This window comes from Mirounga angustirostris, unplaced genomic scaffold (genome assembly GCF_029215605.1).
Source record: "Mirounga angustirostris isolate CCGP_5_RB_7025 unplaced genomic scaffold, mMirAng1.0.hap1 SCAF_6, whole genome shotgun sequence".
Taxonomy (NCBI): domain Eukaryota; kingdom Metazoa; phylum Chordata; class Mammalia; order Carnivora; family Phocidae; genus Mirounga; species Mirounga angustirostris.
The window spans coordinates 2,450,404-2,464,960 of NW_026991714.1; the positions used below are offsets into that span (position 1 = coordinate 2,450,404).

The 14,557-nt window shown below is 64.0% G+C and overlaps 2 protein-coding genes across 11 annotated transcripts in view; one reads left to right on the forward strand and one right to left on the reverse strand.

The window, feature by feature from the left end:
- The first annotated feature begins 157 nt into the window (after nt 1–157).
- On the forward strand, nt 158–12,161 carry LRRC71 (leucine rich repeat containing 71). Its single transcript, XM_045876673.3, has 15 exons — nt 158–539; nt 3,845–3,994; nt 4,316–4,441; nt 4,520–4,595; nt 4,810–4,887; nt 6,625–6,693; nt 6,893–7,052; nt 7,152–7,235; nt 7,302–7,391; nt 7,832–7,981; nt 8,137–8,230; nt 8,555–8,643; nt 9,832–9,943; nt 10,214–10,335; nt 10,531–12,161. Exons 1-15 carry the CDS (start codon nt 380–382, stop codon nt 10,648–10,650), a joined length of 1,680 nt encoding a protein of 559 aa, XP_045732629.1. The 5' UTR covers nt 158–379; the 3' UTR covers nt 10,651–12,161.
- A 290-nt stretch (nt 12,162–12,451) lies between these two features.
- ARHGEF11 (Rho guanine nucleotide exchange factor 11) overlaps nt 12,452–14,557 on the reverse strand; it is an 84,077-nt gene continuing 81,971 nt past the window's right edge. For 7 of the 10 annotated variants that reach the window (XM_064593751.1, XM_054507881.2, XM_054507880.2 and 4 more), the window contains 3 exons: nt 14,323–14,531; nt 13,918–14,222; nt 12,452–13,502 (listed from right to left, as the gene is read on the reverse strand). In XM_064593751.1, the coding sequence (XP_064449821.1) occupies nt 13,959–14,222; nt 14,323–14,531 (473 nt within the window). In that variant the 3' untranslated portion in view covers nt 12,452–13,502; nt 13,918–13,958. Of the gene's footprint in view, nt 13,503–13,917; nt 14,223–14,322; nt 14,532–14,557 lie in introns of those variants that run through there. The other 3 variants (XM_064593750.1, XM_064593754.1, XM_064593753.1) reach the window with 2 other exon arrangements.

Genomic DNA, 14,557 nt, shown 5'->3' on the forward strand with positions numbered 1-14,557 from the left:
CACCTCGGCTGGGGCTCCGCCCCCGGCTGGGGCTCCGCCCCCGGCCGTGGTTCTGCGGCGCTCCCAGGTTCTCCCGCCCCCCTCCCGGCTGGGGCTCCGCCCCCGGCTGTGGCTCCGCCCCCGGGCTCGCAGCCCTCGGCTGTGGCTCTGCGGCGCCCCCGGGTGGCCCCGCGCGCTCTGCGGTTGCTCCCGCCGGCCAGCCCGCCGCGCACGGTTGTCGTGGAGAGGGACGCGGAGGCACCGCCACTGCGGGCGGGGCGGGCGGGGGCCGCGGAGTAGGGACCCCCGGTTCGGCCGTCGCCTGGGCGAGCCCCCACGGAGTCCTGTCTCGCCTCCTCGCCCGGTGAGCCGTCCCAGAGTCGCTGCGGCCCGCGCCGGCATGTCGGGCGAGGCGAGTGCTCCCGGGGCCTCCCCCAGGGCCCCGCGTCCCGGGACCCAGAAGTCGTCCGGCGCAGTGACCAAGAAGGGGGATCGCGGGGCCAAGGAGAAGCCGGCCACCGTCCTGCCGCCGGTGGGCGAGGAGGAGCCCAAGAACCCTGGTAGGCGGGCGGCGGGGCTCCGCGGGCGCTCGGCTTTGCCAGGGCGGGTGGGCGCCGTCGTGCTGCCGGGCGCTGCACTGGTCGTGCGGGAAGACGCTCTGGTGCGCGCGACAGCCGAGCGGGGGGAGAATCGTGGCATCTCCGGTGCTAGGGAGAGTTGTGTTCAGCAAGTGCACGTACCCAGGTCCTGGCACATGGCGGGGTGTTCTGCGTGCTAACCCTTATTAGCGGTGTGGCCTCGGGCACCCTCCTTCTCTGTAGTACGGGGATGTGAGGAGCGGTGGAGTGGACCGTGGGGAAGTGTTCTGTAAACTCCGATTCCTTTGTTCCTCCACAAGCATACGTTGTGCACCCGTGTGACCAGCTCTCTGCTCCATCTCGGAATACAAATCCCAGTACTCCCAGCCCAGCTCCTGCAACTCAGCTTGGCAGATGTTTGAATCGAACTTGATCCTAGAGAACCCACACTGTGGTTTGGGATGGTGACAAATGCGATAAGATGTGATAAGATGTATGAGAGAAGAGGGCCCACGGAGTGATAGGAGGTCGCGGGGGAGTGGAGTGGAGGAGGGAACCCACCAGGAGGTGACTTTGAGTTTCATTCACTCATTCATCCAACAGTTACTTTTTGGATATGGAGAGAACAATATGCACACAGTCCTTTTATGTTTTCTGGGAAAAGAAAACCACGGCACAGTACAAGTAAGCATGTGGCTCTGTATGTTGCAGGTGACAGAACCCCAACCCAAACAGATGATACATGAAGGGGAATTTACTGGAATTGGAATTTATTATTATTATTATTTTTAAGTAGGCTCCACACCCAACAAAGGGCTCAAACTCATGACCCTGAGATCGAGAGTCGCATGCTCTACCAACTGAGCCAGCCAGGAGCCCCTTTTGGAAGGCTTCTGGATTCAAATCCATCTGCTTTGAGAGGGACAGGGGCTTGCTGTCCCTGGACTCATGGGAAACAGACTTGGGGGGAGGCTCTGATTGTCAGACCTTGGACAGGTGCCAGTCCCCACACACCGCTCTGTATGGACAATGGCGTGGAAGCGGAGAGAATGAGGCAGGGAGGTGGAGTATGAGGCATTTCAACAGGCCAGATGGGTAGTTGGAATTGAGCGGTGAGGGAGAATGGATTAGGCTTCCTGGAAAAATACTTCCCAAGTAGAAGTAATAAGAATTGGTGGTCTTGGCTGGGGTGGAAAGAGAAGGACATAGCAAGAAGAATTCCCAGGTTCCAGGAGGCGGGCTGAGGTGCCATTCAACGCAGACAGGAAAGCCTGGAGGAAGGGCGTGTGAGAGAAGACCTCCGAGGGGGTATGTCGGCTGGACAGCTAGACACTTGGGTCTGGAGCCCTCAAGAGAGGGCAGGGCTGGAGATGTCACTTTGGGAGCTGCTGATATCCGGGTGTATTTAAGGCCTGGGAAGGAAAGAGATCCCGTGGGGCAGGAGGGAGTGTAACCAGAGGGCGCAGAGCACTCAGGACCCAGCCTAGAGCTATTAGGGGAGGCGCAGCAGGCAGCGAAGTCCAGTCGGCCGGCCGACAGGTGGGAGAGAATGGGGGTGACCACTGCCCGGGACGCTGGGCAGGGCAGCACGGCGGTCAGGGCGGCGCTGGGTGCAGCGCGGCAGGTGCAGGGCTCAGAGCGTGATGGCGGCAGTAGGAAGGTTTTAGGGAGGTTTACGGGTTTAGAGGAAATCCCATCTGCTGGCTTCTGTTTCTCAAGAAGTGCAAAGGCAAGGTCAGGAGTGAGAGTGGGGAGGAACTGTGCGAGGCGGGGAGCAGGAGCAAGGCCCTTCCGGAGCGGCGCGGTCCCCCAGGTAACCGCTCGCTAAAGCGCAGACGCGGAGCGAGTCGGGCGGGCGGCGAGGTTCAGGCAGGCAGCGCGCTTCTGGAGCCCCGGCGGCCGTCGGGGTGCTGGCCGGGGGCTCTGGCATCGCCGTGAGCTTGTTAGAAATGCAACTCCCCGGACTGCACCGGGTCGGTGGAATCAGGGTCCCTGCGGGGCGGGGGACTGACTGGGGAGGGCAGGAAACTGGCTGGTTCTCCTGGTTGTTCAAGTTTGAGAAGGTCTGTTGTGGAGAAAGGTGGCGTGGGTGAAGCGGGAAGGGTTGAGGGGCTCCCGCAGCAGGGGGAGCAGCGCCTGCGGGCAGGCCGCGAGCCCCACGCAGCTGCGCGACGGGGTTACGCCGGGGCCTGTCCAGGGAGCTAACATGTCCTGTGTGTCCCGCTCCGCCTGATGGCTGGGCCCACGAGGAACGTACCTCTCGCTCCTTTGCCACGAGAACCCTCCAACCTCTCTTGTCTTGTCCCCACGAACGCCGAGCCCCTGTGCTTCCAGGTCATCTCCTGCCTCCGGGCAGGCTCCCTGCTGCCCCTGGGTCAGCCTGCAGCCCCGGCGGCCGGGCGGGAGCGACGGTGCTGTGGGGGCTCCAGGCTGCCCGGCCCTTGGAAGAGCAGGCTGGCGCCAGGCCAGCCCTTCTGCCTGCAGATCCCCCCACGGGCCGGGGACACGCGTCCCCGTCTCCAGGAGCCACTCCTTCCTGGGACGCCCCTGGGGAAGCAGAACGAGCAGGGGCCTTCGGGGACTCACTCAGGTCTGCACCTCCCTCGGGATGGGATGTGGCGGGCGCCTGACTGAATTAGTGGAACTCTTGAATGAAGTGATATTTCTAAAGCATTTACAACAGTGTGGGGCAGGAGTAAGTGCTATATACCGGTTTGCTGAGTAAATAAAAGCCGGAGGCTCTGCGGGAGCTCGGTGTCCAGGTGGGGTGCGGGGGGAGGGGGGCTGGGACTGGAGAGGTGCTCCTGGGCTCCTGCCTTTGCTCACAGCAGGCCTGGGCTTCTCCCCCCGCCCCCGCCCCGTGACCCCGTGACCCCGGGCCATCCCAGCGAACCAGGGCCACGGCAGGAGGCTGGGCGGGGGACACTGGGAGGTGCAGGCCCCCGGGGGGCCGGCCACGGAGGGGAAGCGGCCTTGACCGGTGGCTGGCTGGAGGCGCCCGCACAGAGGTTAGGCGCCCTGGGTTGTGTGCATCCTGCGCCCTCTGGCCCCCCTTTCTTCGGGGTCTGGATTTCCGGCTGTTTGCTCTCAAGTGTTCTCAGCTGCGGGTCTATACAACGCATTTTACGTTTAAAAAATGGCTGTAAGGACGTGCTCCTTGGAGGAGGGGTCCCAAGCCCCCCGCGGGTGAGCCCGGGGACGCGGGACCCCGCAGGCGCCCGCTGCTCTCTGCTGCCCCCCAGTGGCGGCCGCGGGCACAGCCGCCGTACCCTCCCGCCGCCCCGCAGAGGAGTACCAGTGCACCGGGGTCCTCGAGACGGATTTCGCGGAGCTCTGCACGCGCTCCGGCTACACCGACTTCCCCAAAGTTGTGCCCCGGCCTCGCCCGCACCCGGCCTTCGTCCCCTCCGCCTCGATGTCGGAAAAGACCACCTTAGGTGAGTGCCAGAGGAGCCCCGGGGGTCCCTGCCAGGGTCGCCTGGTGCTACCCAGCCTCCCATCGCAAGGCGGGCCGAAAGGCTGGGGTGCACGGCAGTGTGTGCGGCCGCGAGGGGAGGGTTCAAAGTCGGGGGGTGGAGGTGGGTGAGTCTCCCGCCTTCCTTCCCAAATCCCAGCCCACCCCGGCCTGGCCCAAGAAGCAGCACCCCCAGGCTGGGGCCGCGCCCCCACCGTGAGCGGTACTCCCCTGCAGCTGCCCCCAGGCGGGTGGCTCTGCTTCCTCCCTCCTCACCCCGTCTCCTCGCACCCCTGCCTCGTAGATGATCAGCGCCTGTCGGGGTCCTGCAGCCTCAACAGTCTGGAGAGCAAATACGTGTTCTTCCGGCCCACCATCCAGGTGGAGCTGGAGCACGAGGACAAGGCGGTGAAGGAAATCTACATCCGTGGTGAGCCCCGCCGGGCCCCCAGTCCCACTGCCCCCCACCCAGGCCTGAGGCGCCTTCCTCCTCCTCCTCCTCCCGCAGGTTGGAAGGTCGAGGAGCGGATCTTGGGTATCTTCTCTAAATGTCTGCCTCCGCTCAGCCAGCTGCAGGCCATCAAGTGAGGGGACACAGGGCTGGGGAAGGCAGAAGGCCGATGTGGGGCCGGGGGTGGGGGGGGAACAGGTGGGCTCTGGTGGCTTGGGGGAAAGAACTGAAGGGGCCCAGAGACCCCGGGACTGTGGGGGGTGGGGCATGAGGGAGGGTGTGGCCGGAGGGGCCTCCGGGGGAAGGAGGTGAGGCTCCATCTGGGTTTCTGTACCTTCCAAGTCCAGCTTGTGGAAGGTGGGCCTGACCGATAAGACCCTGACCACCTTCATTGCCCTCCTGCCTCTCTGTGCATCCACGCTCAGGTCAGAGAGGCGAGTGGGGAGTGGGGAGGGCCCTGGCGGGGTGGGCAGTTGGGAGATGAGAGTGGCATCCCTGCCGAGGGCTGTGTTGGTTTTTGAATCTCCAGTCTGACCAGAAGAAGCGGGTCCCTTTGCTGCCGCACCAGGGCCTAGAGAGCCTGGCCTTCGGCCCGTCCCTCCTTGCCTCTCCCCCCGTCCCACCACCATCCACTCTCTCCCTGGAGGTTTTCCCTTGTGCCGGCTGCCTGGGGCCTGCCGCTGGACTGGGGGCTGGTCAGGATCAGGGGGAGCGGCAGAGGGAGAAGCAGGCTCCCCGCGGAGCAGGGAGCCCGATGTGGGGCTCGAACCCAGGACCCTGGGATCATAACCTAAGAGGGAGAGGAAGGATTTAGGACAGACACTGCAGGCTGCGTGGGCACCGTGGTGGCGGGGAGTGCGGGCAGAGCAGTGCCACCCCATTTCATGGGTGTAGGACAGGGAGACAGCAAGGCTGCCTGGGGGAGGTGGTGCTGAGCTGAGCTGTGAAGGAGGAAGAGGAGGGGGCAGGAGCTCCTTCCCGAGGCTCCCCCAGCAGCCTTGACTTACCCTGCCTCACAGAACACACCACCGGTTCTTCACGCGCCTGGCCCACCTGCCCCGGTGGGTGGGATGGACTGCTGTCCAGGGCCGGGATGGTGTCCTCAACACTCTTCATATAGAACACCGTGAAACACAACTTGTGTCCATAGTGGGAATTTGGAACAAATTAGCCAGCAGAAACAGAACTGTAGAATTCATTTTAAGATACAAAAATAGGGGCTCAGGGGCCTGGGTGGCTCAGTCGGTTAGACGTCTGCCTTCGGCTTAGGTTATGATTCCAGGGTCCTGGGTTCGAGCCCCACATCAGGCTCCCTGCTCCGCGGGGAGCCTGCTTATCCCTCTGCCGCTCCCCCTGATTGTGCTCTCTCTTTCTCTCTTTCCCTCTTTCTCTCTGTCAAATAAATAAAATCTTAAAAAAAATAAGATACAAAAATAAGTCAGATCAACATAATCAAATAATTTAAAATGAATGTAATCAGCTTTAGGTGAAAGATGAACCAACCCGAAAGGTTGAGCATTGATACTAAATAGTGGGAGAATATTTTTAAGTAGCGGAATTTCTAGCCATTAGTTCAGTTTTTGCTGTGACTTGGAAAAGGTCCTCTGTTCCTCCTGCCTCCCAAATTCCCTCAGGGTAGTGGCTTGAAAGAACCACCATTTCTTATCTCCGGTGTGAGATAAATCCGGGTGCAGCTGAGGTGGGGGCCGCCAGCTCGGGGGGCTCTTGGGTGGGGATGCTGTCACCTGGTCACCTGGCTGGGCTGCAGCTTCTGCCCCCGAGCTGCGCGCGCGGGGCCCCTGACTGGCTGCCGGTGGGTTGCCCAGCGCATGCCCCGGAGCCCTTTGGAACTTGAACTTAGAAGGGACTTCTCACCACTTTTGCCATATCCCATTCCGTCAGAAGGGAATCACTAGGTCCAGCCACCCTCCGGGGCAGGAAGTGGTGGTCACAGGAGTCCTCGCTGAGGCCACGTCCCCACAGGCCCCTGTCGCTGGGGAGTGACCCCGCCACACTTCTGTCCCATATAACTTTCTCTGTTGGAAGGCCATCCTTTGACTCTGTTTCCACGCTGCACCTAGAGACCCACACCTCCTCTCTGACCCCTTCCCTCCCGGGGCCTCAGTGGTGCCTCCTGGTTCTCGGACCTTCCCCGTCCGCAGGAAGGTGTCTCTGGAGGGCAACCCGCTGCCCGAGCAGTCCTATCACAAGCTCATGGCGCTGGACAGCACGTGAGACTGCTTTTTCTCGCCCCCTTTCTCTGCGCCTGTTCCCCAGTCCAGGTCAGCCCTAGTCCACCCTTCCCTGCCCTCCACCACCTGCCCACGGACCCTCGGTTCCTACCCCTCCACCCTCAGAGGTCAGGCCCTCCGGAGAGGCGAGCCCCGACCCCGCGTTGCTAGCGAGCCTGCTCTCCCCCCACACGCGCAGCATCTCGCACTTGTCCCTGCGGAACAACAACATCGACGACCACGGGGCGCAGCTGCTGGGCCAGGCTCTGTCCACGCTGCACGGCTGCAACCGGACCCTGGTCTCGCTCAACCTGGGCTTCAACCACATCGGGGACGCGGGCGCTGGCTACATCGCGGATGTGTGTGTCTGGCGGGGACCCGGAGCGGGGAGCGGGGAGCGGGGAGCGGGGCAGCCGGCCGCCGGGCTCACACACGCCGCCTCCCCGCCCCCGCCCCAGGGCCTCCGGCTGAACCGCGCCCTGCTCTGGCTGTCCCTGGCGCACAACCGCATCCAGGACCAGGGCGCCCTGAAGCTGGCCGAGGTGGGTGCGGCGGCGGGGAGGGCGCCGGGGCCCGCCACTGGCGTCTGACCCGGCCGCTCGCCCCAGGTCCTGCGCCCCTTCGAGCTGACACACACTGAGGTGGTGGAGCGCCGCCGCCTCCTGCTGGAGAAGGGGTCTCAGGAGCGCTCGCGATCGGTGAGCCCCGCAGCCCCCCGCCTGTCCTAAGCCGGCGCCTCGGTGCAGGCCTAGCAGGCACCGAGCTTGTCCCCGGGCGGCAGTGTGTGGGGCAAGGGGAAGGACAGAGTTCGAGCCCGAGCAGCCCGGCCACAGCCCCGGAGCTCGGGCTGTTGGCTCAGCTGCGGAATGGCGGCTTCCTGGGGCTGCCGGGAGGACTGGCACTGAACTCACGTAATGCACCTGGAGCCGTGAAAGGGTCCTGCTGCTTCCCTCCCAGCGTGAGAGTCTGAGCCCCCACCCCAGCGTCCCCCCGGAGCTGTCCCCAACAGCAATGTCGTGTTTGGGCAGGGAGATTGGGTGGGGGTGCTGTCAGTCCGGCCAGGCGTGAGGCTCCCCTCACTCCTCCTTGAGGAAGGGGTCCTGGCTGCTTCTTCCATCCCCTCCCTTTGTGAGCACAGCCCTCCTCCTCCCGACACGGGGACTCCAAAGCAGAGCGCGAGAAGAACCCCCTGATGGGGGTCAGCAATGCCGCACTGGCCGAAAAGTCAGACAAGACGCCCTCAACGAAGACCCCGAAAGGCCTGGGCAAGAAAAAGGAGAAGTCAGGGGTAGGGGTGCTGCGAGCCACGGCCGGCAGGGGGGAAGCTTCCGTGGAGCGCAGGCGGGGAGGAGGGAGGGGGCCTGGGGGCCAGAGCTGGCCGTTCCCACAGCAAGCAGGGCTTCCCTGGCGAGCAGGGCTCTCGTGTCTCCTTGCGCGCCACAGAACGGGGTGAAGAAAGAGGAGAAGTCAGGGTCAGGGCAGTCACCCACACAGGGGACCCCCAAGAAAGAAGACGCCACCAAGGTGGGCAAGGGAAGTAAGTGTCGCCGCCCACCGGTGGCCCCTCCTTGCTGTCGGGGAAGGAAGAGCAGTGGGCTGGACGCGGGGCCCGTCCTCCTGGTGCTGCCCTCTCTGGCCGTGTTTCCTTCCATTGGCGAGCCCCCCATCCTGCCCTGTGTCCCCCGCCTGGACCCCCGTGGCACCGCCCTCAGGGAAGGGACCCAGCCACAGAGTTCTGTTCCCGTTGCGCCCGATCCCAAGGTTTGAGGAGCGTCCCTCCTTGCCCGGCCCGTTCCCTCTGGGGCCCCTGGGCGGTATGGCACGTCCCCGCGGTACATCCTGGCTCGTCTCCCCGCTCCAGAGGTCACCATCCCCGAGCAGAAGCCGAGCAAGGGAAAGGGGCCTAAGACGGGGAACAAAGAGAAGCGCAGCTTCCTGCTGGAGTCCGAGGTAGGCTAGGGGAGCAGGGGTGGGGGTTGGAGGGGGGTGGGGAGGAGGGAAGGAGGCGGGCATGGTGGGGGGTGTGGTGGCGGCAGCCGCGCCTTCCCTGCAGCCCCTCCTGGGGGGGGGGTCTCTCCTGCTTCCATTCGTGTCCTATCGTCCACGCATGCCCCCCCATCCCCGCTGGGCTCGCTGGGCTGAGGGGCCGTAGGAGCTCAGTACTCACCTTTCCCTGTTGTCTCAACTCTCCCCACGTGCCCGGGGCCGCCAGTCACTTCCCCAGCTCTCCTCCACTGGAGCGCTCCCCCTTCCTCCTCACCCGTCAGCAGCCCCCCAGGAAGGCAGGGCGTCTTTAGGGTCCTGGTGCCGCCCCACCTGTGCACGGCTCCTGGAGACCCTCTCTCTTTTGCTACTGGAGCCTGCCTTCCCCCTTTCACCTCTGACCGGGCTTGCACCTTGCTCAGAACCTTCCCGACTGCTGAGCCCACAGCGCCCACCCGCCCCAGCCCTCAGCGGCCCCAGGGTCTGTGTCCTCACCTTCTGTCTCAGTCAGGAGACCGGCCGCCCCAGGCAGGGAGGGGCCTCTCCTCTTGGGAGTCTTCTCTGCCTCCAACAACTTACCAAAGAGGAAGGTCACGGGGAGAGGGGCAGGGCGGGAGCTGCCTTAAAAACAACTTTTTTTTTATTAAGTAATCTCTATGCCCAGTGTGGGGCTCAGACTCACAACCCTGAGGTCCTAGTGGCAGGTTCCCCTCCAGCAGCCAGGCGCCCCCCTGGGGTTTGCTTTGCCGGGCCTGACCCCTGTCCTCCTTGCTCTCACTGTTGGCGGAGGAAAACCCCAACAGCACACGCTCGCTGCTTCGCGCTTTGGCTCTGGCCGGTTCCTCGGCCTGGACCGCCTTCCTCCTCCTCCTCCTCCTCTGCAGTAAGGACCGCAGGCCCCGCAGGCCCCGCCGGCCTGGGGGGACAGGCACCTGCTCCCGGAGGCTGTTCTGGGCTGTGGGCCTCCTCCGGGCTGCACGGACCCTGGCTTCTCTGGGGCAGGGTGGTGGGGGGGCGTTGCATCACTCTGGCTCCCGGCTCACTCTCCAGGGTTGCTTCTGGGCGGTGCCCGCTCATCTCTGTCCCTGCAGCACTGAGGACAGAGAGCGCGGCGGCGCCCCTGGGCTCGGCTGCAACCTTCTCCTGCTTTAGCAGCTGGTTGCCGAGCCTTCAGAGGTGGTTAGCCCTCTCCTGGAGCCTGTGGAGCACCGAGAAGGGAAAGTGTTCATGCCCGGGAACAAGGTCCTTTTGCACCTCAACCTCATCCGTATGTTTGCCGAGCACCCTTGTCGTCCTCCCCCAAGACCACCTGGGCCCCGTGCAGCTGGGGGTGGGCAGCCCCGACTCCATGGAGCAGAACATGGTTGCGCCCCGGCTGGGCATCGTGAGGGTGGAGGCCGTCCCACACAGGGCTTGGGGTGAGAGCAGGTCAGGCGAGAGAGACGAGGGAGGGAGGACAGAGGCAGGAAGGCCAGAGGGGGAGTCAGAGGAGTGAGGGGCAGGGGCGGGGGGCCACCTGGGCCGCTCTCCCCACCAGGAAACCGCATCACCGAGGTGGGGTTGGAGGGCTTCCTGGCCACCGTGCAGCACCAGGCCCAGTTCTCCAAGTCCAAGAGCGCGTCCAAGGGCCCCGTGGGGCTGCTGTGCCTGTCGCTGGCGGTGAGTCAGTCCCCTGCTCCCAAGCAGGTCTGGGGGCTCCCTCATGCCTTTCCCACAACCACCTCCACCGCTCTTGCTGCCGGACCAGCAGCGATGTCCCCCTGCCCCGCCCCACCCTGTCCCATCAAACTGTCTCTTCCCAGAGGACTGATCCTTATCCCTTTGTCGTCTGTCACCTTCCTTTTCCTCCTTCAGAAAAACTGCTTCTCCCCGCAATGTCCCCCGTACACCATGATCCAGGAGCTGATGCTGCCAAGGGACCCCATCAGTAAGGCCAAGCCCAGGGAGGAGGAGACCACGGCTTCGTCCACCTAGCCCCCTCCCCCTTCTTCGGCAGCAGCTCTGCTCCCTGTGTGGTGGGCTGGCCTCCCTGGGGGAGAGCTCCGGTTGTTAACAAACTCTATCATCGCTGTACTTTCCCCCTTGCGGTTGTCTGAACACTGTTCCAGAACTACACGGAATGTTTGGACTGAGTCTGTTCATGTCACGCGGCCTGAAATGGCTGAAGGGCTTCGCAGCTCTGCTGGGGATGCAGTTGGGCCCTCGGGCGGGGGCAGCCGGGGCTGGGGGGCAGCACCACGCTCCCGCCTTCTCCCTGCCTCCTTCTCCCTGCCTCCTTGGCCCCGCCGCTTGCTCTCTGCCTGAGCTCCCTGGAGAACAGGGGACGCGCCAGGGTCCGCGTTCAGCCTTTGGTCCAGAGGCAGGCGGTGGGAAGACTGGGCTTGTAAGCCACCGGCACACGCCCGGTGGAGGGGGCACGGGTAGGGTGGACGGTGGGGCTCGGGCTCCACCATTCCAGGCGCCCACTTCTGTGTCTCTGTTGGGCCCAGGCATCTGGTCACTTTGGAGGAGACGGGGACTCAGCTAAAGAATGCAGAATTGGCAGGCTACTTCGAGGAGGGGAGAGGGTGCGAAGTCTCTCCGCATCGGCGGAGTGAAGGCCAAGCACCACGAAGCCCAATACCTTCGCCCCAATTGTTGGCAGTTTGAACCCAGGGACGCCCCGGTGGCAGGTGGGCTGGAGGAGCCTGGAGAGCGGGGGGCCTCCCCTGAGATCACCTATGGACGGGGCCCAGGGAGTACGGGGCTGGCCTCTGGAGAGTTTCCAGAAGCGTCCCTCTGCCCTAGCATATCCTCTCGGCGCATGGAGATCCACTCTCCCTGCCCCAAACTCCCGCTCTGCGGGGCTCTGCGGGGCTCTGCGGGGCTCAGTGGCTCTGCGGGGCTCAGCGAGGCTCAGCGAGGCTCTGCAGGGCTCAGAGGGGCTCAGCGAAGCTCTGCGGGGCTCAGGCCTCTCTGTGCCTCTGAGCACCAGGCTGCCGAGGAACGTGGGTCGGCCCCCCCCCAGCACACTGCAGGCCCCTGGGGGGAGTGCCCGTGACTCTAGGCCCATGGGGTTGGCACGTGGCACGTGCTAGGTCTGGGAGGGAGCACGAGATGGAGCTGAAGGGAGTCTGTCCCCTGGTCCATCAATGAAGGCAGAGGGGCAGGAGGTCTGGGGGACATGGCTTCCGGGGGAGCCGTCAGGGCTGGTGGGACGGAGTGGAGGCTGAGGCCAGTGAGGACCGGCCAGGCCTCTGACATGACCCTCCCCGTTTTGTCTTTAAAGTCCTGCGGCTCTGGGGGCACCTGGGTGGCTCAGTCGTTGGGCGTCTGCCTTCGGCTCGGGTCGTGGTCCCAGGGTCCTGGGTTCGAGCCCTGTGTCAGGCTCCCTGCTCAGCGGGAAGCCTGCTTCTCCCTCTCCCACTCCCCCTGCTTGTGTTCCCTCTCTCGCTGTGTCTCTCTCTGTCAAATAAATAAATAAAATCTTAAAAAAAAAAAAAAAAGTCCTGGGGCTCATGGAAGGCAGCTGCTGAGGTCCCCCAACTCTGGGTCCACCGCCTGTTTCGATGGCGTGGGTTCTGTGTCTTTTCCCCTTTGGCCGTGGGGCCGTGTAACCTAGTCTGCCCGACGGCGGCTCGGTGAGCACGCGTCACAGGACGGGGGGTCTCTGGCCACAGCGGGGCCCGGGGGCTTGATGTCAGGGGTGGGGGCTGCCTTCTGTGTCCTCCACCCAATCCTGAGAACAACCACAGTATCTTTTATCCGAGCAGTTCCAGAAATCACACTCACACCATGACGGTTGAAGAATATTTAACTTTTCTTAAAAAAAAAAAAAATCTTAACCATGAGAGAAAGAAAATACAAGAGTATACATTATTTTAACAGGAAAACAGTCATTTCCATCTCTATATTTTATATATTATATATATATTTATATATATGTATATATACACCTAGCACAGTGTGTATATTCTATCAGTCCGTGGGGAGGGGGCTGCCATGGGGACAGGGGCCAACACTGCCGGTGGCCCCTGGGGATGGTCCTGGGTTAACGTGGGGACTCCAGCACTCGCACCCCCGCCCCACCTCCTGGGCCCAGTTTTCAGGGCCGTACCTGATACACTGGTTTTTCTCTAGGGAGAGGGTGGGGAAGGGTGGACAGGGGTGGGGTCAGGAACTCCCCGGAAGAGGACAAGTCCTGGCAGGGGGAGAAGCTCTCGGCTCGGGCCACAGAGGCTGGGCTCTCAAGCCAGGTGGGCCGGGACACCTTCCTGCTCCCGGGCGACCGGGTGCTCAGGTCTGGCTCCCGCCTTGGGCCCTGACCCCCGAGCCGCCTGTTAACTAGGAGATGCGAGCTGGCCCTCTGGACCTACCTCCGGCCCCCCAGGCACACAAACAAAACCGGTCTAAGTTATTTACAAGGCGAGATGCACATACAGTACGTACATATCTATAGGAAACCAAAGTGACAAAGAAGGCAGGGGCGGAGGTACCCCACACCTCAGCCCTGGGGTCCTGTGGAGAAAGGGAGGGAGGAAGAAAGTGCATTTACACAGAGACTCCTCCTTTCCCCTGTGTGTCTGGGGGGCCTTTCAGATGCAGCCGGAATGCTCAGGAGAGGCCTGGGGGGCTGCAGAGAGGGGAAGACACTGAAACTTGACCTGAGCAGACCAAGCGACACGCGGGGCGCCCCCGGGGTCTCGGCCAGCCCACAGGGAGGAGGTCTGGACTCCCACGCCCCGTGCCCCCGCCTCGGGCCAGTCCCCAGAGGAGGAGGAGGGACAGTCACAGTCCTGGGGGCGAGGCTGCATGCACCGTGCTGTCTTCCAGGGGGGTGTCGGAGCCTGTGAGGCAGCAGGAGCCGAGTGAGGAGCTGGTCTGGGGCGGGGGGGACACCCCCAACCCCCCCAGCCCCCCAAACACCCCCCCGCGTTCGGGCTCATGAGCGCGCCTCCTCCCGTGCATCCACCTGGAGCACCCATCCGGGGTCCCTCATGGGGCGTGCCACACCCCACTCCGGTTCTGTCCCCTGCCCCTGGGTGGCTGCGTGCCGGCCCACTCATTAAGAGCAGGTTTTAGGTGGGACGCCAGCTCCCTGGTTCGTTCTAATCCAAAGAAGGTTCCCATTTTTAGGGCAGCTTCTGTGGGGTTTCCCTGAAGATCCCTTTCTGAAGCTGAGGGTGTGAATGAACTGCACTCAGGGGGATGAGGACCCCCGCCCGCCCCCCACGGGTACCCGGAGGACATCGCCTCGCTCACCGTCCTCCAAGCACGGCCCTGGCTGGCGGCTGTCCCTGAAGTCAGAGGCCAGGGCTTCCCTGGCGGGAGGTGACAAGGAGCTGTCTGTCCATCCAGCCGCCTCTGTGGGGAAACTGCCCACAGGCGTGGTGCCGCCTGATGACTCTCCCGCGAGGGACCTGAGCAGCTCTCGGTGGGCCAGCTCCATGTCCTGGGAGAGCAGCAGGGGAACGGCTGACCTTGGCCCTGTGTGGCAGGGCCCTGGGGGAGGGGCCAGGCTGCCGCTCCCTCGCTGGGCCCAGGGGTGGCTCTGCGCTCCAGGGCGGCTGTGGGGAGAGACCCGGCCGGAGGGCATGCCTCCCTCGTGGGGCGATGGCTCTTGGGACAAGGGGCTGGAGGCCCCAACCCCCCGCCCCACCCACGCACCTTGAGCCTGTTGAGTTTGACGGTGAGCTGCTCGATGGTGCGGAAGATGCTGCCCACGTCCCTGAGGGCCAGGCTGGGTGGGGAGCGGCTGGGGCGCCGGCGACCTCCACTGCCTCCCCGCAGCTGCCAGGGAGGGAGGCCGTCGGGCTGGGAGGGCTCGGTGCTGGAGTCCGGAGGTCCTGCCGGCATGCTGACATAGAAGCAGTTCCCTGTCCCCGGGCAAGAGAAGGACGTC

Coding starts and splice junctions, on each gene's coding strand:
- LRRC71 (XM_045876673.3), top strand. CDS start 380: ATGTCGGGCGAGGCGAGTGCTCCCGGGGCCTCCCCCAGGGCCCCGCGT. Junction 6,694..6,892: donor CTCATGGCGCTGGACAGCAC/GTGAGACTGCTT, acceptor CCACACGCGCAG/CATCTCGCACTTGTCCCTGC. Junction 9,944..10,213: donor TTTGCACCTCAACCTCATCC/GTATGTTTGCCG, acceptor TCTCCCCACCAG/GAAACCGCATCACCGAGGTG.